At 49.2% G+C, this 25,101-nt stretch overlaps 1 protein-coding gene across 3 annotated transcripts in view; it reads left to right on the forward strand.

Moving 5' to 3' along the window:
• The window catches only part of BCL2L1 (BCL2 like 1), a 49,875-nt gene extending 25,187 nt beyond the window's left edge, over positions 1-24,688 (forward strand). The window contains exon 3 of one of the 3 annotated variants that reach the window (XM_023725465.1): positions 23,078-24,688. In XM_023725465.1, the coding sequence (XP_023581233.1) occupies positions 23,078-23,215 (138 nt within the window). In that variant the 3' untranslated portion in view covers positions 23,216-24,688. The remainder of the gene's footprint in view (positions 1-23,077) is intronic. The other 2 variants (XM_004370471.2, XM_004370472.2) reach the window with 2 other exon arrangements.
• The last annotated feature ends 413 nt before the right edge of the window (positions 24,689-25,101 follow it).

Below are 25,101 nucleotides of genomic sequence, written 5' to 3' on the forward strand. Positions count from 1 at the left end.
ATTTCTCAGATTACCATTGGGGTTGAGAAGCTTTTCTTACATCTATTGGCCATTCATGTTTCCTCTTTTGTGAAATACCTGTTAAGGTCTTTTGCTCCTTTTTCTTTTGATTTGGCTTTTTCTTATGGATTTGTAGGATTTTTTAAATATATATTCTAAATACTGACCTTTTGTCTCATGTGTTACAAATATAATCTCTCAGTTTGTAGTTTGCTTTTTCACTTTCTTCATATGATTTATGTAGTTGAGCTTATTGGTCTTTTCTCTTATGATTTATACCCTTTGTCTTGAAGAAATCCTTATCCTGTGGTCCTAAAGACATTTGTCTGTATTTTTTTCTAAAAATTTTAAAGTTTTGCCTTTCACATTTAAGTCCTTAATAGATCTGGAATTGACTCTCATGTCATCTTAGTATTTTTCTTTGTGGAATACTTCTATTTCAGTAGGTTCTACAAGTCTGCAAATTTGAATTATTTATGACTTGACTTGTACCTAGAGCTTATTATATACGCTGCATTAATATTTCATATTGAACAAAGGTGCCCTCTTTAGGAAAGAGCTTTGATCAAATTCTTTATGTATTTAAAACTTGGAACAAGATTTTTGTTGGATTTTTTTTGTTTTAGGGCAGGGCACAATAATGGCATTGTGGTTGTGGGTCGCCCCCCCTTTAAGATTCCTTATTTTTACAAATGCATACTGAAATATGGCTGGGATTTGCTTCAGAATTATACAGGGCTGAGAGTGGTTGGAGAACAGATGAAATCAGGCTAGCACCAAATTGATAATTATTGAAGCTGAGTAATAGGTACGTGGTAGTTTACTTTGCCATTCTGTCTACTTTTGTATATGTTTAAATATTCTCATAAGAAAAAATTATAAATATCCAAGGATTATTTCCAAGGTTACTTGTGAGGTAGAACGTCTTATGTTTTATTAGCCATTTGTATTTCTTCCAGAGCCAGTTTGGTCTCCATCTACTTCAGGAGTCCCTGATAGAGTAGTCTTAGCATATAGGGAGATTAATCGTTAAGGAAACCAGGAAAGAAGGTGGCAGGGGAATTAGGAGATGAAAGCAGGGTTGGGGGTGGGGGGGGCGGTCTTAGTTGCAGGCACTTTACCTAAAGCCTGACTTCCCACTCCCACCATGACTAGGTTCCTTCCCCTCCCTTTTTTCTTCCAGGGCCATCTGGAGATAATTTTTATTTTAACCTGAACCTTCTTTCCCTATTATTCTACCTTGACAGGCTTAACCTAGTGGATAGATGAACCTCATCATGTATCCTGGCCCTCTCTCAGCTTAACGACGTACAGGGACAAAGAGTCAGAGGTGGTGGCAACCATAGTGCAGTTGGTCACACAGTAGTGGTGTTATTTTGGTGTCACAGGATGCAAATACCCAAATACCAAGGTTGTCATTTTTCTCTGATATTGTAATAACTGGCCAAAGAGTCTCTCTGAGGAGTCCCACCACTTCTCATGGGACAGTCTCTCTCTCCTCTTTCTCATATGTCCTCCCTTCCCCCATCCTTTTAAATTTTTTATTTATTTTCTTGGAATAGATAATATATTCATGTGGTTCAAAATTCAAAAGGAACAAATGTCTCCTTCCCACCCCTGCTTCCCAGCCACCCAGTTCCATTCCTGGGATAATAGACTGTGGATGCAAGCAAACACCTGTCTGTTTCCCTCTTTTTAACACAAATGGTCATGTGCTATACAAAATTTGGTACCTTGCTTTTCTTTCTTAACAATGTCTCTTGGAGATCATTCCATATCAGTCCATACAGAGCTTTCTCTTTCTTTTTAATAAAAAAAAAAAAAACTTGTTTCTGTCAAGTTGATTCCCACTCATAGCGACCATATAGGACAGAGTAGAACTGTCCCATAGAGTTTCCAAGGAGCAGCTGGTAGATTCAAACTGCTGACCTTTTGGTTGGCAGCCGAGCTCTTAACCACTGCGTAATATTCTATACAGTAGACTGTCCTGTAGTTTATTTAACCAGTTTCCTTTGGTAGACACTCCGTTTTTTTCCAGTCGTTTGTCGTTGTAATAGTGGTACTCAGTGTATGAGCTCTGGTGGCGCAGTGGTGAAGAGCTCTGCTGCTAACCAAAAGGTCAGCAGTTCGGATCCACCGGCCACTCTTGGAAACCCTGTGGGGAAGTTCTTCTCTGGCCTGTAGGGTCACTATGAGTCGGAATCAACTCAATGGCAACGGGTTACTCAATGAATAGCCTTGTATGTTTGTCATTTGGCACATGTGCGAATACAGTATTTCTGTAGGGGATAAATCCTTAGAAGTGAAATTGCTGGGCCAAAGGTTGTGTACCTTTATGGTTTTAATAGGTATTGCCAGATCTATGGTGGTACTAGTTTACAGGAGTATCTTTTTCTCTGTGCACCCCTTCCACTAGTGTTCAGCACCTTTATTGAGTGCCTTCTAGTCCAGGCCCTGGATACAAAGATAACACTTTCATGTATCAAGTGAAATTGTTACTGTGTGCCAAACACAGGCACATTAGCTGACATTCCTCGTACTTACCCAGCAAGGAAGGTTTTCAGATGAGAAAACTAAAACTCAGAAAGGTTAAATAGTGTGGCATGGTAACTGGCCAGCTAGTAAGGGGCAGAGCTGGGATTTAAACCCAGGTTTGAATCCTTCAACACCTGTGCTCCTAAAGAGCACCCTTGACGGCCTCTCAGGAGGAAATCATAGATGGTCTTAGAGTCTAATGCAGACGAGGAATTGGGCCCAGAGAGAGTGACTGGCCATGAAAACACACAGCCAGGAAGCTGTGGCGTCCCAGTGGGAACCCATACATGTCCAATCTGAGGTCTATGGTCTGTAAAGTAAATTAGTTTCCAAATCTAATTGGGGTTCCGTTGAGAGAACTTAGTCCACCCAGCGCTCCAGTTGCAATACATAGATAGATAAGTAGGTAGGTAGGTAGAGTCTTAGTTATCTAGTGCTGCTATAAAAGAAATATCGCAAGTCTGTGGCCTTAACAAACAGAAATTTATTTTCTCACAGTTATGAGGCTAGAAGTCCAAATTCTAGGGGAAGGCTTTCTCTGTCGGCTCTGGAGGAAAGTCCCTGTCTCTTTTAGCTTCTGCTCCTAGGCAGTCTTCATGTGGCTTGACAGGTCTCTTCCTGGTCTCTGCTTCTCTTGCTTGTTTAATCTCTTTTATATCTCAAAAGAGATTGATGCAACTCACATCTACACTGATCTTGCCTTACTAACATAACAAAGACAACCCAGTCCCAAATGGCATAGAAGTTAGGATTTACAACACATATTTTGGGAGGACATAATTCAGTCCATAACAGCCATCAAGGGACAGGAGAGGCAGTCGTTTGAATATCTATTGCAGGCATTCAGTGATTTAATGGGTGCGAGTTTGCCCTGGTGAAGGAATGAGCCATACTGTTTGGTGCCCTTTCCAAAGGGTGAGCCTGGCTTCTCTACCTCACAATGACTGCTTTAGAGGAGTAGGCCTGTAGCCTGCATTTACTCCTTACTCCCAGTGCTTAGCACAGTGTAGCCCAAAGAGTGGGCTGCCACATGATATCCGAGGATTGGTGGGGATCATTGGTGATGGTCCCCACTGATAGCACCTCAGAAAGGATCCATCTCCCAGGTGCTTTTTGAATACTTGTCATGTGCTCACTGCTCCAGTGGGGAGAGAAGAGACGTAAAAGTGCAGGCCTGGCTCTCAACAACTTAGATCATGAGACTGAAGGTGGCAGAGTAAATGGAAAAGACCACAAGTGTTAGAGGAGTTCAGAGGAGAGAGGAAGCAGAATGTAATCATAGAGCCAGCAAACATTTATGGAGCACTATGAGGTAGGTCTTATTATGCCCATTTTCCAAATGTGGAACCTGAGGCTAGAGTTTAAGTGACCAGCCCAAAGTTGCATAGCAAGTAAGTAGCAGAGTTGGAACCCTGATCCCCTCTACCCTACAGCCTCTTAGGGAGAGAGCACTGTGGGCCCTGTGTGCTGGGTGGCCTAGAGGCTCCAGATAAAAGGGAGCCTAGGAGGATGAGCCAGGAAGAGAGATCGAGATTTTGTAGGATGAAAGACAGAGAAGTGGGACCAGAATATCCCTTAGATGTTACAGCTTGTGCCTTCAGCTTTCCTTTGGAATGTGGAGAAACCCAGGCTTAGGTCACGAAGTGATAGCACGGGATTGTTAACTAAAGTTTGCTAGTGCTTCTTTGTGTCCACACACATTAACTCATTGAGCCTCTGATCATGCTAGGAGGTAGACGGGGTTTCCTCTTACTGTAGAAGGAACTGAGGTCTTCTGACTTTAAATCCCAAGCCCTTTCTACCACCCATGCTGCCTCCACATTTCTGTAGTGGGAAGAACGCAGCCTCTACATTCAGACAGACCTGGGTTCCAAGCCCACCTCCTCCATTTTGTGTCTACAGTATCTTCAGCAAGTGAATTCAGCTTTGTGCACTTCCATTTCCTCACCTGTAAAAGATGAATTTTAAACACATACACACATGACACGTACAAGACATTCAGTAAATAGCAGCGATATTATATGACCTCACAAGGGGGTTGAGAGCCCAGAGACTATTCTGGTTCCTATGGCACAGCTCTTGGAAGTTGCTAATTCTCAAGGACAGGAGTTCGTGAGTGGGGCGATGCCCGCTAAAGAGCAGACCCTTTGAGAGACAAGGATATGCTAAGGGGTGAACAATATAAGGGAGGCATAATAACACCAAAGGCTTCCTGTAGTGTTTTTTGTTTGTTTGTTTTTAATGTACTTTAGAGTCCTTGGTTTACATATTAAGAAAGTGAGGTTCCCTCAAGAAGTGAAGTGACTTGCCCAAGGCCACACAGTGAGGTTGATGGCAATGCTGGGATTTGAATGCAGGTCTCTTGTCTCCTAAGACAGCTTACTTTTTCCTTACACTCCACTGCTCCCTTGAGAGGGAAGAAAAAAAAGACCTAGGGAAAGAATCGTAGCTCTTCGGAGCTGGAGAAAACTGAGGCCCATGGTGCTTAATTGACATGCCCATAGCCAGATTGAGCTACCGCAGAACAGGGTTAAACACACGTTTCCCAACTCTTAAGGCCCTGTGTCCTATTCATAGTACCATGCAAAACTTTTAAATTGCCTTTTTTCTATGAAGAACTAAAGCCTCGCTCCAGTGCTGGCTGGTTTACAATTAGAACAACCCTAGTTTGGGAAGCTTTCTCCAAATAGAATCTTGTTTGCTTTTTCCTTCTTTCTCTTTTTTTAAATTCTTAGGAAAGATAATAAAGGAAGGGGGGAAAAAAGAAGTTTCAGTGAAAGACCTTGGTAGAGAAAAGATAAATACTTGATAGAGTCTCTGAAATCTAAGGAGGTCCCCAAAGCCAGGAAACAATTTGGAGGCCAGCCTCCTCGCCTATCCCAGCCAGTCACCACCCGTCTTGCCCTAGTCACAACATGCCTTCAGAAGGCCTAGCCTTCCCTCGGCAGCTGCATCTGGTGAACACCAACGGAAATCCCTGGTATTTTTCTTTGCATGCAACCAACCATGGAGATGTAGGTCAGGCATTGCTGGCCTGGCAGTTGCAACTCTAGCTTCACCCCCTGCACCTGCAGCTTTGTTTGCTGAGCCACATGGGGTGGGAAAAGATGGTCCCTTCCAAATGGGGATCAAATCCAGAAGGACCCATGTGGGCGGAGCTGGCTGGGACAGGGGATGGTTCTGGAAGAAACCATTTGGAATGTGGGGACTGGGAGGGTGGCTGTTCCTCTTCCCCCCTTAACACCTGGTGCTTGGTGTGAATAGTAGCAGGGTTGGTGGTGCCTCTACTCAGCTCAGCTTAGAGCCATCATCACTGGCAGAGGAGACTGGGAAGGTCCCATCCTCCCCCTGAGCTCAGCTGGGCCCCCAGGCGGCACCTGAACCCCCATGCCTGTCTCATGTTTACGGGATTGAAGCTGCCACCCTTTGGGACCTAGCCTGTTTTTATTTCTACTCTCAGCTGTCTGGTCTCCATGGACCTCACCTACAGGTTCGTACATGCCCGTCTCCCACGATGCAGCCCCACGAGATTCCTCCAGCCTGGCACACTTCTCCAGCCTGGCATACTCCTCCTTTGGCCTTTGTTCTCTTCAGCAGAACTGCCAGCTCTGTGCTTGGCCCAGGGGAGGACTCTCCTGGCCCCTAAGACAGGCTCTGTTGGTCCAACCCAGCTGTACCTTTCCCAAGATTTGGTCTGTTTGTCCACACTCTGCAGGGAGGGCCTTTGGTTCCAAAGCAGTGAATTGGGCACCTGTGTGGGTGCTCTGGACTAGCCTCCTGGCTGGCTGACTCTGGCCTGAGCTTTCTCCTGCCCTGGGCCTCAGGTATCTCCTCTATAAATGGTGTTAGACCAAGATCAGTTTGTGTTCCATTGATCTTCAAGATAACTTTTAGGTGATACGCAAATGAACATTTTTATGTTTCTTCCCATCTATGGCAAGTAATACTGGTTTTCTGTTTATGGTAGTAATAAGTTGCCTTTTCATTTCATTTATCCACTCATCAAATACTTGCTGTCTACTATATGCCAAGGAGGCCCTGGGTGGCGCACATGGTTAAGCACTCAACTACTAATCAAAAGGTTGGCAGTTTGAACCCACCCAGAGATGCTTTGAAAGAAGAGCCTGGTGATCTGCTTCCAAAAGGTCACAGCCTTGAAAACCCTATGGAGCAGTTCTACTCTGCACATATGGGGTCGCCATGAGTTGGAATCGACTCCAGGGCAGCTGGTTTGGTTTGGTTTACTGAGTGCCAAGCACCATTCTAGCTACTGGAGATAACCTGCCTTCAGGGAGTTTACATTCTAAGAAGACATTGATTAAGGTGTGGGGCTAGGCAGCCTTTGGTGTTGTTTGTTGAATGAAGAGTGGTTCGGAAAGGCCTCTCTGAAGAGGAGACATGTGAGCAGAGAGCTGCATAACCTGAAGGAGTGAGCCATGTAGTGAGTGGTCTGTGGTAAGCACATTCCAGGCAGAGGCCCCAAGGTACAGTGGTGTCACTAGGGAGTATCACCTGCACCGGGTGACATGGTCAGGCGGTGTCAGGAGGTGACACCAAAATGACTGTCTATAAAATTTTTGTGCAGTGTTTCAGCAGAAATTTATTATTTTTTTATAAAAAATATCCCTGTAGTTAGTTATAACAACAAAAACATTTTTCATAAGCCCAGGTTACATGTATCAGTATACCTATAAGGCTAAAACTCTCTGCTGATTTACTTTTTGAACCATGTAATGCCTTCCAGTCAGAGCTGTCATTGTTACCCAATTATATACAATGATGCTTCGAATAACGTAGCCAGTGCTGTTGTTTACTTTGCTGCTGGTGTTTTTATAGTCTGGTTTTGTCAGATTTTCTGGTGTTTTAGCTACAATATTGTGGTAATTAGTATTTGTGAACTTATATCAATTTTTTTGAGAATGAAGTAATAATTAAAGGAAAAGATGGAGTGATATATGGGAATTAACAATTTACGAGTAACATTAGTACAAAAAACATTACTAAGAATTCTGTATGGTCTGGTATGGGAGGAGGTCCATGGGGGGAGAGGGTGACGCCATGTATTACCACACTGGGTGACACCAACCCTAGCGAGGCCACTGCCAAGGCGAGAGGTATGCTTGGCATGTTTAAGGAAGAGCAGAGGAGATGTGTGTGGCTAGAGCAGGGTGAGCAGAGGAGAAGGTGGTAGAAGATGAAGGTATGTGAGAACCATGGTGAACTACTTTGCCTCTTCCTCTGAGTGAGAGGAGAAGGCAGTGGAGGGTTTTGAGCGGAGGATGGACAGGATCTGACTTTGCTTTTTACAAGGATCCCTCTGGCTGCTGTGTGGTGAAGGGACTAAAGAAAAGCAAGGTAAGAAGCTGGCTGGGAGACCAGTGAGGAGGCTGTTACAATAATCCAGGCAAGAAATGATGTTGGCTTGGACCAAATCATAGCAGTAGAGGTGGTGAAATGTGGTGGAATTCTAGATAAATTTTTAATATAGACCCAAAGAGTTACTGCCAGATGAGAGCTAGAGAGGATTTAAGGATGACTCCCAAGGTTGGCTTCAGCACCAGGAAGGATGAAGCTACCATTTATTAAACCAAGAAAAGATGCAGAAGAAACAGGTTGGGGTGGGGGAGGGTGGATTAAGCATTTTCAGTACATTTATTTAAATTTTTAAAACGTGAGTCAAGAGTTAATTGAAAGAAAAATACTAATAATACTAGGTAGTACCTGGATAAGACCAAAACAGTGATGGCTGAAATTGTGGATAGAGTGGACCAGGTCTGTCTGTGCTTCCTTGCAGCTCTAAAATTCTGCTTTGGTGATTTCAGACCTTGTAGTCTCCCGTTCACAAAGAATGGGAACTTGAGACTCAGCCTTGAATGGTATGGATCCGTAAGGAGTGACAGGAGAGGAGGAATGAGTGACAGGAGAGGAGGAATCCCTGGACCAGGCTTACCTCTTGTTAATTTGGAAGGACTTGGGAAGTTCTTGTACACATCCTGGACTCCTGGCATTGCCTTATTCATTCATTCACTGAGCACCTTCTGTCTAGTAGGCCCTGGACACACAGTTCTGATGCCCCTTCCCTTCTAATATAAAGCAAGCTCCCTTGCCCCCACTTCCCAGTCTGGCTACTCCATGGCCCTGCAAGTGCTGGAGTTTGGGTGATGTGTCTACTGAAAGAGGGACAGCCACAGCCTAGGCAGACCCCTGCCTTCCTTTTGCCTCACTGTCTCTGTCCAGCCCCTGCCTTCCTTCTCTTAATGCCATCCCGCCTTCAGGGCCTGGTGAGCAAATGGCTTTGCCTCTATGAGAGTAGCAGAAATGGTTTTGTCTCTTTCTTCCTCTGGGTCACCATAGTTATCAAGCTGGGAAAAAATCCACAAGAGCCTCTTTCCCTGCCTTTTGTAGATGGGAAACAGGGCCAGAGAGGCAAGCCGCTCCCACAGTCCACATTTTGGAAGTCCACTTCCACATCCACAGCAGCAGATCCTTTCAATTCTACTTTTAAAAATAAATTCTGGATCTGATTGCTTCTCACCACCTTCCCTGGCACCATCCCAAACATATTTCTCGTGGATGAGTGCATCCACTCCTCACTAGACCCCTTGCTTCTGCCCGCCCCCCTGGACATCCCCACCCAGAAGCAGAGGAGCCCTGATAGAACCAAAGTCAGATTATGTTCCTCCCCTACTCAGAACCCTCAGTGCACATGTTACTCAGGAAAAGCCCAAGTCCTTCAATGGCCTGTGAAGCCTGCACGATCTGCCCTTGGCCACTTCCAGACCTCATTACCTACTGGTCTCTTCTCATTTACCTGGCTTCAGCCTTAGCTGGTGGCACTCCTACTCCCGGAGCACCCCAAGCATATTCCTGCCTCAGAGCCTTTGTACTTGCTATTCATGCTGCCTTTTCCTCAGGTCATTGCAGTGCCTGTTCTCTCACTTTATTCAGGTCTCTGATCAAATGTCACCTCCTCAAGAACTGTTCCCTGACCATGGATTCTAGTCCTACCCTCTTCCATGTTTCTCTCTATTCCCTTTTTCACACGTTTATTTGTCTTTTTAGCGCTTATCACCATCTTACACATTTGCTTGTTGCCTGTCTCTTCCCATTAGATTATAAACTCATGCAGGAAGGAATTGTCATCTGATTTATTCACTGCTTTATCCTCAGTGCTTAGCACAGTGCCTGACACTTAGTGGGCCTGTCATAAAGATTTGTTGAATGAATGTTCCGAGCTAAGCAGGGCAGCTTGCCTGGTCCTTCTGCAACTTCCCAGGTCAGCCTGCCTCACAAAGGGGTCACGTTCTGTCCTAGAGAACTCAGCTAACTTCCACCAAAGTTATTTGGCATCACTTTTGTTTCCAAGATAATGACTAGATAGAGGGACCTTGCACGAACTGGCCTTGCAGGGGCCGGGTGGGGGTTGGGGACGTGCACAGAACAGCCATCAGCACACCCTTCCCTTTTCCACCCCATGAGCCACCCAGGGAACCAGGGGGCATGTCCCTTCCCTGCCCTCGAAGTCATCTCTGACTTCCTCGAGAACCCTGGGACTTCAGGGCCCAGACTGAGGTATCCAGAAACATGCAGTTTGACCACTGCCCTATTTCAGCCATTTTTCACAACCAGAGTTGGCTGCAGCTCTATTAAGTCTGTGTGGCCATTCACAATTAAACAGAGAAAGGAGCCAGGGCCAGCCCACTTCCACCCATCCTTCTAGTCTCCACCTTTACCCCCTTCCCCAAATAGGCTCCCTCCTGTCCTACCCAGCCATAGCTCTCTGTTCTCTACCACCCCACCCCCCCACCTCACAGCACTTCCGGGCTCTATGTGTCATCAATTAAGCAATGCCTATCTTTCCTGCCAGTTTGCACGATCCATAGGGCAGGAACCACTGTCTTTTCTTGCTCACCATGGCAGCCCCTGAGCCTAAGAGTAACAGATTCTCAGTAAATACTGGATGGGTGGGTGGGTAGGTGGATGTAAAGGGGAAGAATGGATTTAGTAAAGTTCCTCTTCATCTGTCCTCTTGCACTGGCAAATTTAATGTGCTATGGAGGCAGAGGAAACCCTGGTAGCATAGCGGTTAAAAGTTCAGCTGCTAACAAAAAGGTGCACAGTTGGAGTCCACCAGGCGCTCCTTGGAAACCCTATGGGGGCAATTCTACTCTGTCCTGTAGGGTCACTATGAGTTGGAATTGACTCAGTGGCAATGGGTTTGGTTTATGGAGTCAGACAGCCTCACTCAGTAACCGGTGACCTCAGGCAAAGTCTCATCACCTCTCTGAGTCTTAGTTTCCTCACTGTTAAGTGGGACAGCACCTATCTGCAGAATTTTGTGAGCATTCAAGCAAGGGTTCACTAAATATTAGCTGTTATTCTTTGTTGACAGCTGCAAATAATGAGAGGCAGCATGAGACGCACAAATGGGGCCACTCATTTTGGGCTATAAAAAAAGTAGTAACAGCTAACATATATTGAGCACTTACCACGGTCCATTTAATTCTTGTTGCAAGCCTGTGAAGGAGGTACAGCTGTTCTCATTTTACAGCTGGAAAACCAGGTCTCGTCCCCAAGTCCTGCAGCCAAGCAGTCCCAAAGCTGGGGTTGGAACCCACACTGGCTGACTCCAGGGGTCAGGAGGCCTGGGACCAGGCTCTGCCCTGTCCCTGTCTATGGTCCTGGAGTCCCCTCACCTCCTCTGAGTCTCAGTTTCCCCATCTGTTCAGGGAGGGGTTGAACTAGACATCACCGTGGACTGCAGATTGTGACACTCTAAGATTTCTGGGCAGGCCATGTGTCGTATCAGGAGGGACCATGAGTTGCTTCTGATCTCCTGGTGGTAGTGGTCATGATTGTCTTCTGCAATGTATTGGTGCTCAGGGGTAAACAGCAAACCTCTGGGAGCCCTCCTTCAGCCTCTGCTGCAGACTGGTGTTCCATCTCTCCTGGCACCTTTTCAGTCATCTTGCTATTCTGCACCTTGATGGGAGTGGGGTGAGTGGGGCGGAGATGAAAAGGGGAGAAGACTAGAAGGAACGGGAATGTTGGAAATGCTACCCCGAGGGTTCAGCTCTGAGTTTCTGGTTACATGGGGTGTGCGTGTGAGCCTTCACATGTACCAGGGGGTTGGGGGAAGGGTGTTGCAGGGATTTGCTCCCATCCCCAAATCCTCCGAAGCTGTTGCCTTCTGCTGTGGAATTCCAAACATTTCTGATCAGATAAAGGTGGCTGAAAATACCCAGGACTTGTCTGGACTAGTTGGAGGCTAGTTAGAGGTGGTGTTGGGGTGAGAAGGTTGAGGCCACAAAGGCGGGGAGCTCTACAAGGTCTGGCCCCTTTAAAGAGCTTGCCCTGGGTCGCAGATGTGCCCATTTTCCTTTCCCCTGGAATCCTGCAGGCTCAGCAGGCTTTGAGGTGGGGAAGGCTCAGACTCTTTTGTGGCAACAAGTCCTTCTACTCCAGAATGTCGCCTCTCACCTTACCTTTGGGCTCTCCACATCCTGGATATCCCTAGAGAAAGAGAGTCCAGGTAGTCACTCATTTCCTCCATGTGTGAGTTATTCATCCTCATGCTGCAACACTAGTAGGAGCCCTTTGAGACAATCCCCTTCATTTTACAGGGGGGATAGATTCACCCCAAGCAAGCCAGTGATAGAGCTGAGAACTGAAGCCACACTGCTGAGTCTCAGCCCAGTGCTCTTTTCTCCACAGCATCTAGCACCAATCAGCACCAGACAAGGGAGTGGGGAGAGTTTGGGGTGCAAAGGAGGAGGGAGGGACTGCTTTGGACATGGAGCACTTGAGGGCAAAAGACCCCAGAAGGAAGCAGCATTTTACGGGGGGAATTGGCCCCAGAGTTACTTGTAGGTTGCCACCCCAGTCCCTTTGCCAGTTGCATCAGCACAGTGCAGAAGATATCCCTTTCAGAACTTTCCCACAGGCTTCCTGTCACCCTTTCTAAGCTCTGGAGAACTTAGTGTCTGGGGAATATTGGGCACCCTGCCCAGTAGCCTGGTGTCTCGGAGCCCCTTTCTAGGTTTGCCAGGCAATGAGGATGGGGATGCAGAGAGAGGGAACTGGCCTTTCTTCTCGTCTCTCCTCACTGGCCACCAATCAGCCATACTTATCAGCAGCTTCTCTGGGCCCAGGGGACAGAGCCTGTGGTCAAATTGGGGAGAAGGTAAGCAACCTAGCAAACTGTAGCAAGAGAGCTGCAGGAGACTTGGGGAAGGAGAAGCCTTCCTTGGAAGAAGTGATGTGTGTGTTAAGACATAAGAGAGACGAGTAAGAGAGCTCAGCAGAGAAACCAGCATGGACAAAGGTCCTGAGGCTGAACAGAACATGGCATGTGAGGAATGAAGCAGCTTGGCCCTAGACAAGGCTGAGGAAACCCTGCAGGGCCTTACAGGCCATGGAGATGGCTCCAGGACTCAAGCTGAGCCTTGGTCTAATAATTAGTAACAGTAAGAATAAACAACAACAAAAACTCGTTGTTGTCGAGTCAATTCCTACTCATGATGACGCCATGTATTACCAGAGTAGAACTGCTCCATTGGGTTTTCTTGGCTGTAATCTTTATGGAAGCAGATCACCAGGCCTTCCTTCCGTGGCACCACTGGGTGGGTTCGAACCACTAACCTTTAGGTTCGTAGCTGAGAGCAAATCATTTGTGCCACCAAGGGACATGACAGTAATAATAACTGACTGTTGTCAACGTCTGCTGCGTGTCAGGCACAGTTCTAAGAGCTTTACATGTATTACTATTCAATTCTCATAGTATTCTTTTGAAATAACCCCATTTTACACATGAGGCCCAAAGCCAAGCAGCTTAGTCTAGCTGCAAAATGTATTGAGTACCTGCCTACTCTGTGCTTCCCAGCTTCGTGGGGAAAGAGAAGTTAATTTGCCCGTGTCCTTGGCCTTATCCAGACCAGCACTTCCATTTTATGAATGAGGAAGCTGAGAACTTGGAGAAGAGCAGGAACTGGTCCAGAGCCAGAGCGAGGCTGGCAAAACTTCCTGTCTTCTTGGGACAGAGTTGGAGGAGACCAGCAGAAGAAAGAGGACCAGAACTAATGCCAACTAGTGGAAGAAGTTAGAGGGAGAGAAGCTTCAGGTCCCCAACTGGGAAGAGTTTTCCAGTAGGGCTGTCCAAAGATGGAATGCTTTGCCTGGGAGGGACTGAGTTCCCCATCACAAGTGCATAAACAGAGAGCCATAGATGAGCAGGAGATGACCTTGAACTCCCACAGGCATGGACCATGTGGACTGAAACAGAACCACTGCATGACCTTGACATGCCGCCTTTCTGAACCCCATCTGAAATGGGGATGTTAGGGATGAGCTTGAGTATCTCAAGGAAGGTTCGATGGGATGTCGTAAGGTCACTTGTGAATCTGACTGTTTCAAGGATGAGTTTTGGTCCTTTTCACTCTGGACCCTGGGAGAAGAATGAAGGGCTGTGGCCATTTACTCATGAAAGAATAGAGAGTCACCAGGGATGAGATGAGAAAGGGTTGAGAGAAGGGGAGGTCTCAGAATCCCAGAGAACGTGCGTAAGCGTGTAGCAGCCGCCCAGGAGTGGTTAAATGCGAGGCTCTGGAGTTGGACTGCCTGGATTCAAATCCCTTCTCCACCACTTATGAACTTCCTAACCTTGGGAGAGTGACCTGACCTCTCTGCGCCTGTTTCCTTGTCTGTAACATGGAGAATAATAACATCACTTACTTCATGTTATAGTGGTGAGGATTGAGTGAATGCACACAAAGCGCTTACCACAGTGCCTGGTACGTGGGGAAACACTTGGTAAATATTAGCTGTCTTAGACCACCATCATTCCCAGGGAAGGAGGTCGTGAGCCCCACAGGAGCATCTGTGCCCGCAGTAAATGCTCTTCTGAATTCTCTCTGCCCCCAAGCCCAGAGCCGTGGTTCTGAGCAGGGTAGGTGGTGAGCCCACGCCCTCCCTGCTGGGCCCGATAGATTTCTTCATTCCCCAGTGGAGGTGTTATCTCCTCTGGGCACAACCACTTCCTTTTCTGAGAAATGAGCACATCTGTCAGGCTTAGCTTCTTAGAACTCATGGTGGGGGAGGAAGCGAGGGAGGAGAAACTGGCAGTGACAGGACCAGTGTTGGAGGAAGATTACCATGAAGTTTGCTGTGAAGATGCCTCCAAATACTCCTTAAAGCCCAGATGGCTTTGGCCCCCACGACACCCCCTTCAGCCAGTAACTCAAGGTCACCTTGCTTCCCCAAGTGCTTTCTCCCACGATGTCACCATCACTGCTTTGTGAGGGCAGAGCAGAAGGAACTGATGTGCAGAAGTACAAGTTGCTATGGCTCCCAGAGCTGGGCTGGTGGGACCAAGATGTTGACCCCAGCACATTCTGGCCATCTGTCCCTTTGCCTCACCCACTGAGCTGCCTCTCTGAGTTGCTCTCCTCCAGACCTATGTTCCCCTGGGTGAAGGAGAGAGGCTGCATTCCTCTCACTTGCTGAGGCCAACAGCTCACCCCCAGGAAAGCCAGGGGAAGCGGATTCCAACCACAAACCTCACTTCCGAGTTGCAGCCTGAAACTCCCTGCCAAGAGAGTGATAAAACCTCTCTCTTTGTCCCACCCCCGTTCCTGCCTTCTCCCAGGGATCTCCTCACATGGCCTTGTTTGTCTACTCAGCAGGCATTTATCAGCCCCTCCATCAGGGAAACTGAGGCCAGGAACAGACAGTGACTCTGCAAGTGACTCATGGCCTGCCCGTCAGGGCTGTGACGAGGCCAGGTCAAGGGGTTATAGTCCTGATGTCTCTGGCACTTTTCCCTGGGCTGCTAGGGGCCCCTTCCTCTTCACCTACCTCTTTCTTGAAATAACCAAGCAGGAAGGAAGTGGTGGGCCTGGCCCCTCCACAATCACCCAAGAGGAAGGAAACGCCCGTCTGGCATTGGTGCTTATTCCCCACTGAAGCCAGGACGGAAGGGTTTCACTTTCCCTCCTGGTCTTCGTCACATCCTTTTCCTGTGGCACCCAGCTGGCTGGGAGCCAGAGCTCATTCATTCAGCTGGTGGCCTCAGGCTACCTTCCCCTCCTGTAGGGACAGGGACTCAGGGCTGGAACCCTACCCCAGAATATAGGGTTTGCTACCACACACACTGGGGCTTAAAACTGGCTTCCCTGCTTACTCACTTTGGGCAGGTCTCTTGGTATCTCTGAGTCTCGGTTTACCTGGGGTTAGCATAAGGACCACCTTCTGTAATAGAAGTGCTGCACCTGGCCCGTGACGAGGGCTTGAGAAGTAGTGTCCTTCTGAAACTGAGCAGAGTGCTGCGTTGAGGTTAGGAGTGAGGGTGCTGGAGCCAGATTATTGGTGCAGGCATCCCAGCCAGGTCACCAGCTCACTCTGTGACCTGGGCAAGTTGTGAATCCTCTGTGGGCCTCAGGTTCATCATCTGTATAATGGGCTAACAGTAGTACCCACTGCAGAGTGTGGAAACAGTTAAATGAACTACCCCATGAAAAGGGCAGAGAACAGTGCCTTGCAGGGTAAGTGCCCAGTAAGTGTCACTGCTGCCGCTGCTGCTGAGAAGATCAGGTGTTCTGTGGGAAGAGATAGCACAAACTGAGATGGCAGGATTGAACATCAGAAAGGGTAAGAGACCAGAACCCAGACAAACCCAGTCCCACCACTTCCTAGACAAGGATCTTAGGTAAACTCTGGAGCCTCTGTTTTCACATCTGTAAAATGGGGGTATTAACAAATGTTAGGAGGACGAAAAGAAAACATTCATCATTCACTCATTTAAAATAGATTCACTTAAAATGGCATCTGCTGTGTTCCAGGTACAGCATGAGGTTCTGGAATACAGAGATGACAGAACAACACAGCCTAGTGAGGGAGATAGGACAAAAAAATAACCACTTGAATGAGGGTGATTGTGCTTATAATAGGGGAATGTGGCCTAGTCAGGGCATAGTGCTTCAGCTTAGTGGCTGGCCCAGGTAAAACACTCAAATGTTCAATTAAGTTCAGCTACCAGAATAACAGTTCTTATTATTTTATGTTATTATTTAACGAAGGAGGACACTAGGGCCAGGGAGGTGAAGCTGCTGGAAGCACACCACTAGGAAGAGGTGCGGTAGACATGTGAACGGTGAGAGAGAAGGGTGGGAATTGGAGCACTGGTCAGATTCAAGCAGGGACTGCACTTCAGGCCCTGGCAGGGCGGGTGGTCAGCTGGCACTTGGGCCTCACCCGACAGGGCATAGTTATGCCAACCTTAACATTTCCCCTGACTTCTCCAGAGTCATAGGTTGCTACAGGGCAGCCTGCATCGTTCAGATGACTGCCTCTGGGGAGAGATCTAGCTGAAGTCACTCTGTGCCTGCCTGGATGGGCGCCAGGCTTCAGACATGGGTCAGCCTCAATCGCTGCCTGCACTGAGCCCCCAGACTGATGAGGGAGACTGGCACGCAGACAGAGGACTTCAGCCTAGGGACTTCCTGCCTCTCTTCCCGCCTCAGGGCCTTTGCACTTGTTTCCTCTGCTGGAACATGCTCTCACCTAAGATTTTGATCCTCTCGTGACCACTGCCTACTTGTCATTCAGGTCTGAGCTCAAACTTCACTTCTTCAGAGGCCTTGCCTGACCACTTCACTCACCTACACCAGCGCCTCCGGCATTCTCTTATCACCTCCCCATGACTTTTCTTCAAAACCCCATCACCTCTGAAATTGTCTGGTTTCTTTCTTGTTATCCTCTGCTTCTGACTGGAATAGTGCTTCTCAGCCTTTTTTCCTTATGACCTCCCTAAGGAGCCTTTTTAGACATTTTTGTCCTAATTGTCTACTCTCCACCATGAAATATGAATACCACAGCTGAACTGTGTATTTGTTAAAGAGCCACAAGCCACTGTAATATCCAAGAATTTTTCACTTCCCTCCAAAAAACAATTTTTGCCCCATCGGAGGTGGTATCACCCACATTGAGAATGTGTGGATTAGAACAGAAGGTCTATGAAAGCAGGGGCCTTGTTTGTCTTGTTTGCTGCTGTATCTCCAGTGCCAGTCTTGACACATAGTAGGTGCTCAATAAATATTTATGGTATGAATGAAAGTCCAGGGACCTTGGGAGCACAAAGGAGACATTCATCATGGAAGTGGAGGAGGGGTGGGCAGGGCAGGCATTCCAAAGTGAAGTGTTGTAGGCCTTGATTAGGGGTGAGGAAGGGAGATGTGGGGAGGGTGACCAGTTAAGAGGACACAGTGTTGGCAAAGGTACAGGGCATGAAGCACTCAGGATACTTGGGGTAGGCCACACCACCTCTAGGTAGATGTGGCCTAGACTGTTAGAGGCTCTGAAGCGTTGGAGGAAGGACCTCCTGTGGATCTGGTTCTTGTCTCAGCTCTGAAGGACTCCCATGCCAAGTCAGGAGACCCAGGTTCCTAGTCTAGGCTCTACCACAAACCAGCTGTGTGAAACTGTAGAATGGGCAGGTTGGTTAGCCTTGCTGACTTGTGACATCTCTGCCTGGTCAGCAGCTCTACATTGGAGGTCATCAGCCATCACCTCCCACCAGGAGCCCTGAAAACCCCTACATGGATCCTGTAAAAAAAAGATGGCATGGTGGTGGGGGCATCTGACCTCCTTTAACTTCACAAGGGGGAAGGAGAATCAAGATCAACAGCCTGAGGCTGATTCCTATGCGGTGGAGGTCAGACATTCCTCCTCTCTCCAACCTTTTTACCAGTTCTGACACTGGCCATCCCTCCCACAGCACTCTACTTCTCTGCTGGGTTTGATAATTTGTTGCAATGGCCACACAGAACTCAGACCATACTCACAGTTATGGGTTTATTAGGGAAGTAACAGGTTACCATTCAGGATCAGGAATGACTCAGGATATACTTCTTTAATCAGGACAGCCTCTTCTCAGCTGTTATACAGGCAGGCCTCACTCTGGCCCTTGGCCTCTTGGTCCCTCGGCCTGGCCTCTGCCCTGCTCAGACAAGTGTTACAAAGTTCTTCAGCTCTGCCAGTAAGTGCCCAGGGCACCTCCCTCTGCCAGCAAGCCTCAGCCCAAAGGCACTCAGCTCTCTCACTCCATGGATCGGCAGGCCTAGCTCTGCCAACAAGTGCCCAGAGGCACCCCACTCTACCAAGATGCCTCCTGCCTGAGGGCACTCAGCTCACTCACTCCATGGGTCGGCGCACCCACTATAACCACCTTACTCTGTGGGCTGGGAAGCCCACTGCACCATCTAGTGCTGGTCTCCTGGTTCTGCTGCTGCCACTTCTCTGCTACTGCTTCTCAGTATCTTGTGCCATCTCTGGTGTTACAGCTTTCCCTGTCTCATGGGTCTAGGAGGTTCTCAGCGCAGGACCCAGGTTCAAAGGATGCACTTCATTCCCATCTCTTCTTGGTGATAGTGAAGTCCTCCCTTTGCATCTCTGGGATGGCTTCTTTTTATTTTTTTTAATTGTTGTAGTTTAAGTGAAAGTTTACAATTCAAATTAGTCTCTCATACAAAAATTTATACATACATTGTTATGTGACCCTAGTTGCTCTTCCTATACTGTGACAGCACACTCCTCCTTTCCACCCCTGATTTCCCATGTCCATTCAACCATCTCCTAACCCTCTTTGCCTTCTCATCTTGCCTCCAGACAGGAGCTGCTTATTTAGTCTCCTGTATCTGCTTGAGCTAAGAAGCACACTCTTCACGAGTATCATTTTATGTCCCACAGTCCAGTCCAATCTTCGTCTGAAGAGTTGGCCTTGGGAATTGTTTTAGTTCTGGGTTGACAGAGAGTCCAGGGGCCATGCTTTCTGTGGTTCCTCCAGTCTCAGACCATTAAGTCTTGTCTTTTAACTACAATTTGAGTTCCGCACCCCACCCTTCCCCTCCTCCATCAAGGACTCTGTTATGTTCCCTGTCAGGGTGGTCATTGGTGGTAGCCAGGCACCATCTGGAATGGCTCATTTTAAGCCTAGAGAAATGGCAGAACTGACCAATCACCTCGTTAGGGTTCCATACACCTTATTTGCATGGTCCTACCCCCCCCCCAACAAGGGTTCCATGCACCTTATTTGCATCAGCAGCAAGCTGTCCAATCCACTTGGTGGACCACAAGTACCTTATTTGCACAGCCCCACCCAGTCATTTGGTGGGAGTTATACACTACCATGGCTAGAAAGGCCATATAAAAGCCATCCATTGCACAGCAGATCCCCATGGCAGCAGTCATAGCTACAAAGAGAAATTTCCCCCCCACTTTGCCCTAAACCAAGCTGAGGAAGCAGACAGGCTCTCAGGCCTGGGTTTCCTGGAAACCTCTGTGACATCAGAGACCCCCCTGCAACCCACTGCTACTTCTCATCTCCCTGCCCACCATGCCAGGCCTGGCTAAAACCAGTGAAAGCCACCCAGGAGCAATGGGTGCTTATCTCTGGTTTTCCAGACCGGTGCTGCTCTGCAATCCTGTTTATTTATCCAGAGCAGCCGCCCGCTGAGAAAATGGCTGTTTGTTTCCAAGTGTGTCGTGTGAACCGTGGGCTAAATATACCCACACCAGCGCCTCTCTGGCACCCGCCCTGAAACAGCATGCCCCATTTTACTTGTGCTGTCTCTGCAAAAGCAATCCCCAGAATCCTTGGCCCTTGGGAATCTTCCTCCCCTTCCCCAGGAGAAGGAGTTTCTGAAGCAGAGATGAAGGTTGTCCTGGCCAGGCTGGGCGGTCAGAGCTTGTTCTCTGTGGTACCGCAGTGAGAATGTTCCCTCCACCCTGGAATGACTGTTCCTGGACAGTGAGTGCTTTGTGCCCTTGTGGGGACAGGGCCTGTTTATTCCAACCCAGCTCCAGAACTGAAAATTTCCTGTGGCTGCCAGCCTTCTACTTCAGGAAAGTTCCCATCGAGGGAGCCAGGCCTCTCCCATTTTGGCTGCAACCCCGGTGTCCCTGGTTTCATGTGGGATATTTGGCCCCTTGGGATAACCAGGGTCTTCTGGCTGTGGCTTTCCCTCTCCCATGTTCCCCACAGCCTGGGACTCTTCCCCCATCACAGATAAGTCTGTTTTTGTGACTCTACCTGGGTCTGTTTCACTTGGGGCCAGAAAAAGTAAACCTCCCATAAGAATTTTCTTGTCTGCCAAGACCTGCTGAGACTGGCCAGGATGGAGGGGGAGACACAGGGAGGCTTATCCACGCAGCCATGCCTGGGCAGCAGCAAGGCCAAATAGAAGGTTGGCTGCTGTCGCCAGCCACCACCCTCCTCTCCCCAGACCCAAGGCTCTACCTCAGCCCCGCCCCCCTATCCCTTTTCCTCAGACTCTCTCAGCCCTTACTGACAGAACAGCTCCCACCCCCATAAGGGAAGTGTCCTGCTGGAGCACCCTCACTTTGGAGCCAGACAGACCTGGGTTCTGATCCTGGCATTGCCACCTGTTAGCTGAGTCTTCCCTCCTCAGAGCCTCAGTCGTCTCATCTGTGAAGTGAGGTTCGTATCTCTGATTTCTCATAACTCCAGTGAAGATGAAACAGGACGACAATGCCAGCTGCTCGGCAGACACGCAGTACATTTATCCTACCCATGTTTTTATTGAGCACCAGCTATGTGCCAGATACTGCTCTGGACACTGGGCGTATAGGAACAAGGCAAGTCTCTGCCCTTCTCAAGACACGTCTAGTGCCGGAGACAAATCAAAACACAAAGTACCGAGTCTGATGAGAAGAAAAGTAAAGCCAGGTCAGAGGATAGTAAAGAGAGGTGGAGGTGTTCAGGGGAAGCCGTCTCTGAGGAGGTGATTGGTGAGCAGAGTTGTGAATGAAGTGCAGGAGTGAGGCAGGTGCTGACTGGGGTCCGAGGCACCAGGCAGTGGGAACAGCAAGTTCCTTAGGCAGGAGATGTTCAGGCAAGGAGGCCAGTGCGAACTTCATTCCAAGCAGAGGAAGGGGAAGGAGGTCAGACGTGAAGAGGGCCAGCTTACACTTGCTGGCTCTGGTCAGGAGTGGGGATTTTATTCCCAGTGTGATGGGATGCCTTGGGATGGTAGAGAGCAGGAGTGATGTGGTCTAATGGTGGGTCTTGGGTCTTTTCCCTGTCTGCCTGCTTTCCCCAGTGTCCTTTCCCCCAACTGGACTGTAAGCTTTGTGGCAAGGACTCTAGCTTCTGGTCACTGCTACCTCCCTAATGGCTTAATCACTGTTGAGTGTTTTTTCCATCAAGTTGGCAGCTTAGTGCAAGTGTCACTCTGCTAGGTACCAGAGATGCAGAAATAAATGATGCTGGCCTTCTAATTGCAGGGGAAAGCTGTTGGAGGACTTGAAGCATGGGAGTGCCATGATTTGATCTATGTTTTTAAAAATCTCTACATGGAGCATGGATTAGGGGGGCATTGAGGGACAAGACTAGAAGTGGGGCCGGGCAAGCATCTCAAGTAAGCGTACTGGCCAGTGAGTCCCGGGGCCAACTGGAAATGTCAGCCCCATCTGAGGGAGCAGCCACCACTTGGCCATTGGGCAGGTGGCAGTGCAGGCCGTGTGTGGACTGTTGGCACAGAGCCAAGAGCATGGGCCTGGGACCAGTCAGTAATCTGTCCATCCTAGAGATGCATATTGAGCACTTATTTCTAGGTGCCAGACACCAGGTTTGGATTCTGGTTCCAGCACTGACAAAGTCAGGGGGCTTCACTCAAGTCCCTCAGTTCTCAGAGGCCCAACTTCCTGGTCTGTGAATGGGGAAAGAGGCCACACTGCAGCACCGTTTGTGAGGATAAATAAGTGCAAGGCTCCCTCATTTAAGTGTGTTCCAAGCTCCCCTCTCCCTGCCGACAGGCTGGGTGATTAGCCCACAGCTCCTCTGACCGGCTTCAGGACAGAGGGCTGTTGCTCACCTCCTTCTGGGCCCAGAGTCAGGCCCCCTGGGGTGGGGCCAGGGCCTCACAGACCCCAGTGTGACAGCCTCCCAGTCCTGCATGGCTGTTTCCTCAGCCCTGTGCTTCCCGCCCATCAGTCCACCTTCCCAGGCTCCTTCCAGAGGGAGAAGGAGCCTCAGGCTGAATGTCCCCACCATTCTGACCCCCCTCTGGAGATTTAGCCACGTTCCTTTCCTTTCTCTTTCCTTTCCCAGCAGTGGAAAGGCTGGGGTCCAGTGGCTCCCCAGTACCCTCAGACTCAACTCCAAGCTCTTCTGTAGCTTCCAGGTAGGGGCTCATGCCTGCACCGTCATCTCCCAGCATCCTCTCCTCCCTGCACTCTGTCAGCCACCTGGCCTCCTGTCAGTTCCTGAACCTGCCCATCTCTTTCCACCTTGGGTTCTGGAGTGAGTAAGCCACTTCCTAGCTGTCTGGCCTTGGACAGGCCCTTTCCCTCTGTACCTATTTTCTCAGCAATAAAATGTGTTGGTGGCTACATCAGAGTGGGGGCTGATGGCTACAGTTTATCAGATCATGAAAGCTGTTCCATGCAAGTGGTACCATTTCTCCCCACCGTCCCCACATTACTTACTGTCTGAGAACTCAAATGTTGCCTCCTTTCTCTCTCCCTGCAGGACACTTTCGTGGAACTCTATGGGAACAATGCAGCGGCCGAGAGCCGGAAGGGCCAGGAGCGCTTCAACCGCTGGTTCCTGACGGGCATGACTGTGGCTGGTGTGGTTCTGCTGGGCTCACTCTTCAGTCGGAAATGACCAGACACCGACCACCCACTCACCATCCCACCCCCAGCCCTGCCCCCACGACATTCCTACGTTCAGTGATTACCATTGCCACCAGGAGAACCACTACATGCAGCCCATGCCTGCTCACCTCTACCCACCACAGGGGCTGGGCTTAGACCTGGTCCCCCGCAATTAGTTTTCTAGAATCTGCCATGCTTCTGTGAGAGCCACCTTCCCCTACACCTTTTTTCCTGGCCTCAAAATCCACAGCTTCTCAATGGAAGCTGGCAGGTTTGTGGGGGTGTTGTGGCTGGGGATTGGTAGGACCTTGACCCCTTAGCCTCCCAAGAGCGCTGTCTGCCAGGGAGCTGGAAAGTTTTCTGAACCTCTTCCCCAGAAAGAGAGACTAGATTGCCTTTGTTTTTATGTTTGTGGCCTCAGAATTGATCATTTCCCATTCCCTCCTGGACCTGGGCTTCCCCTCCTTCCATCTCCATCTCCTAGAGCCACTTAGGGGCCACTTGTGGCTAATTAGGGATTCAGGCTGCTTACAAAGAGGCAGAGACCAGGACCTCCTCCCCACCTCTGGCCTGGCCAAAGCTCTCCAGTCCCATCCAGGGTCCTCCAGAGGCCTCCGACTAGAGGCCAGGCCCACCCAGGATGGGGGGCTATTGCTACAGGAAGCACCCCTGCCAAAGGAAGGGTGGCCTTTGCAGTTTAGCACCACCCCCGTCCCTTCCTCTCCTCTGGCTCCCATGACCATGACTGAGGGACCAGCTGGGCCCAGGACAGGTGCCCCAGAGCTGTTTATGGTGTCAGCTGCCTCACATCCTACAGGGAGATCAGCCTGTGGCATCTTTGCCTTGGATCATTGCCCATGGGGTCGAGGGGCTTAGGAGCCTCGGCCCAGAGGTAAAGAAGAGTTACGGGAGCAGCTGTGGGAACCCTAGGGTCTTCCCTACCTCAGGCAGGAAGGACAGGAAGGAGAGCCTGTTGCACGGGGTGGAGAGACTGGAAGGCCCAGTCCTGCCTGGCCAGGTAAATCTGCACCCCGCCTACACTCAGCCTGAGCAGCCGAGCTGCCAAGGCTAGAGTGGTCTGACCGGGAGCCCTTCAGATCTCCCTCTCCTGTGCTCCACCCATGGCCTGTCTCATCCCTGGGGGTCCTGGCCACCCCAGGCTCTCTGCTGTACAGATTCGAGACTAGTTTTTATTCCTTGTGAAGATGATATACTATTTTTGTTAAGCGTGTCTATATTTATGTGTGAGGAGCTGCTGGCTTGCTGTGCGCGTGCACGTGAAGAGCTGGTGCCCGGAGATTGGACGGCCTGATGCTCCCTCCCCTACCCTGGCCCAGGGAAGCCCACCAGGGGTCCTGGCTCCTGAGGGGTAACTGTTCCTCCCCTCAACCCCTGCCCCCCACTTGTTCCAGCTCTTTGAAATAGTCTGTGTGAAGGTGAAAGTGCAGTGCAGTAATAAACTGTGTTGACTCATTGAACAAAGGGTCTGGGCTCTTGTGTACTCCCAGAAAGGAGGGGCTGCTTGGCTGGCAGAGAAGCCACAGGGGAGCTGGGTCCCGGGGTTGGCTCTGCCACCCTCAGGGGCGGACCTTGGACAACCCTTTCCACACCCCTAGCCTGAATTTCTCTACCTGTACATTGGCAAAGGCCTGGATAGTGCAAGTGGTTCGTGCTTGACTACTAACTAAAAGATTGGCAGTTTGAACCCACCCAGCAGTACTGTGGAAGAAAGGCCTGGTGATCTGCTTCTATAAAAATTACAGCCAAGGAAACCCTGTGGAGCTCGGTTCTACTCTGTAACACATGGAGTCACCATGAATTGGAATTGACTCAACAGCAGTGGGTTTGGTACATTAACTGGGTTTTTATTGTGCATCTGTGTGTCCCAGGCACTGG

Source organism: Trichechus manatus, unplaced genomic scaffold (genome assembly GCF_000243295.1).
Source record: "Trichechus manatus latirostris isolate Lorelei unplaced genomic scaffold, TriManLat1.0 scaffold00008, whole genome shotgun sequence".
In the NCBI taxonomy this organism is placed as follows: domain Eukaryota; kingdom Metazoa; phylum Chordata; class Mammalia; order Sirenia; family Trichechidae; genus Trichechus; species Trichechus manatus.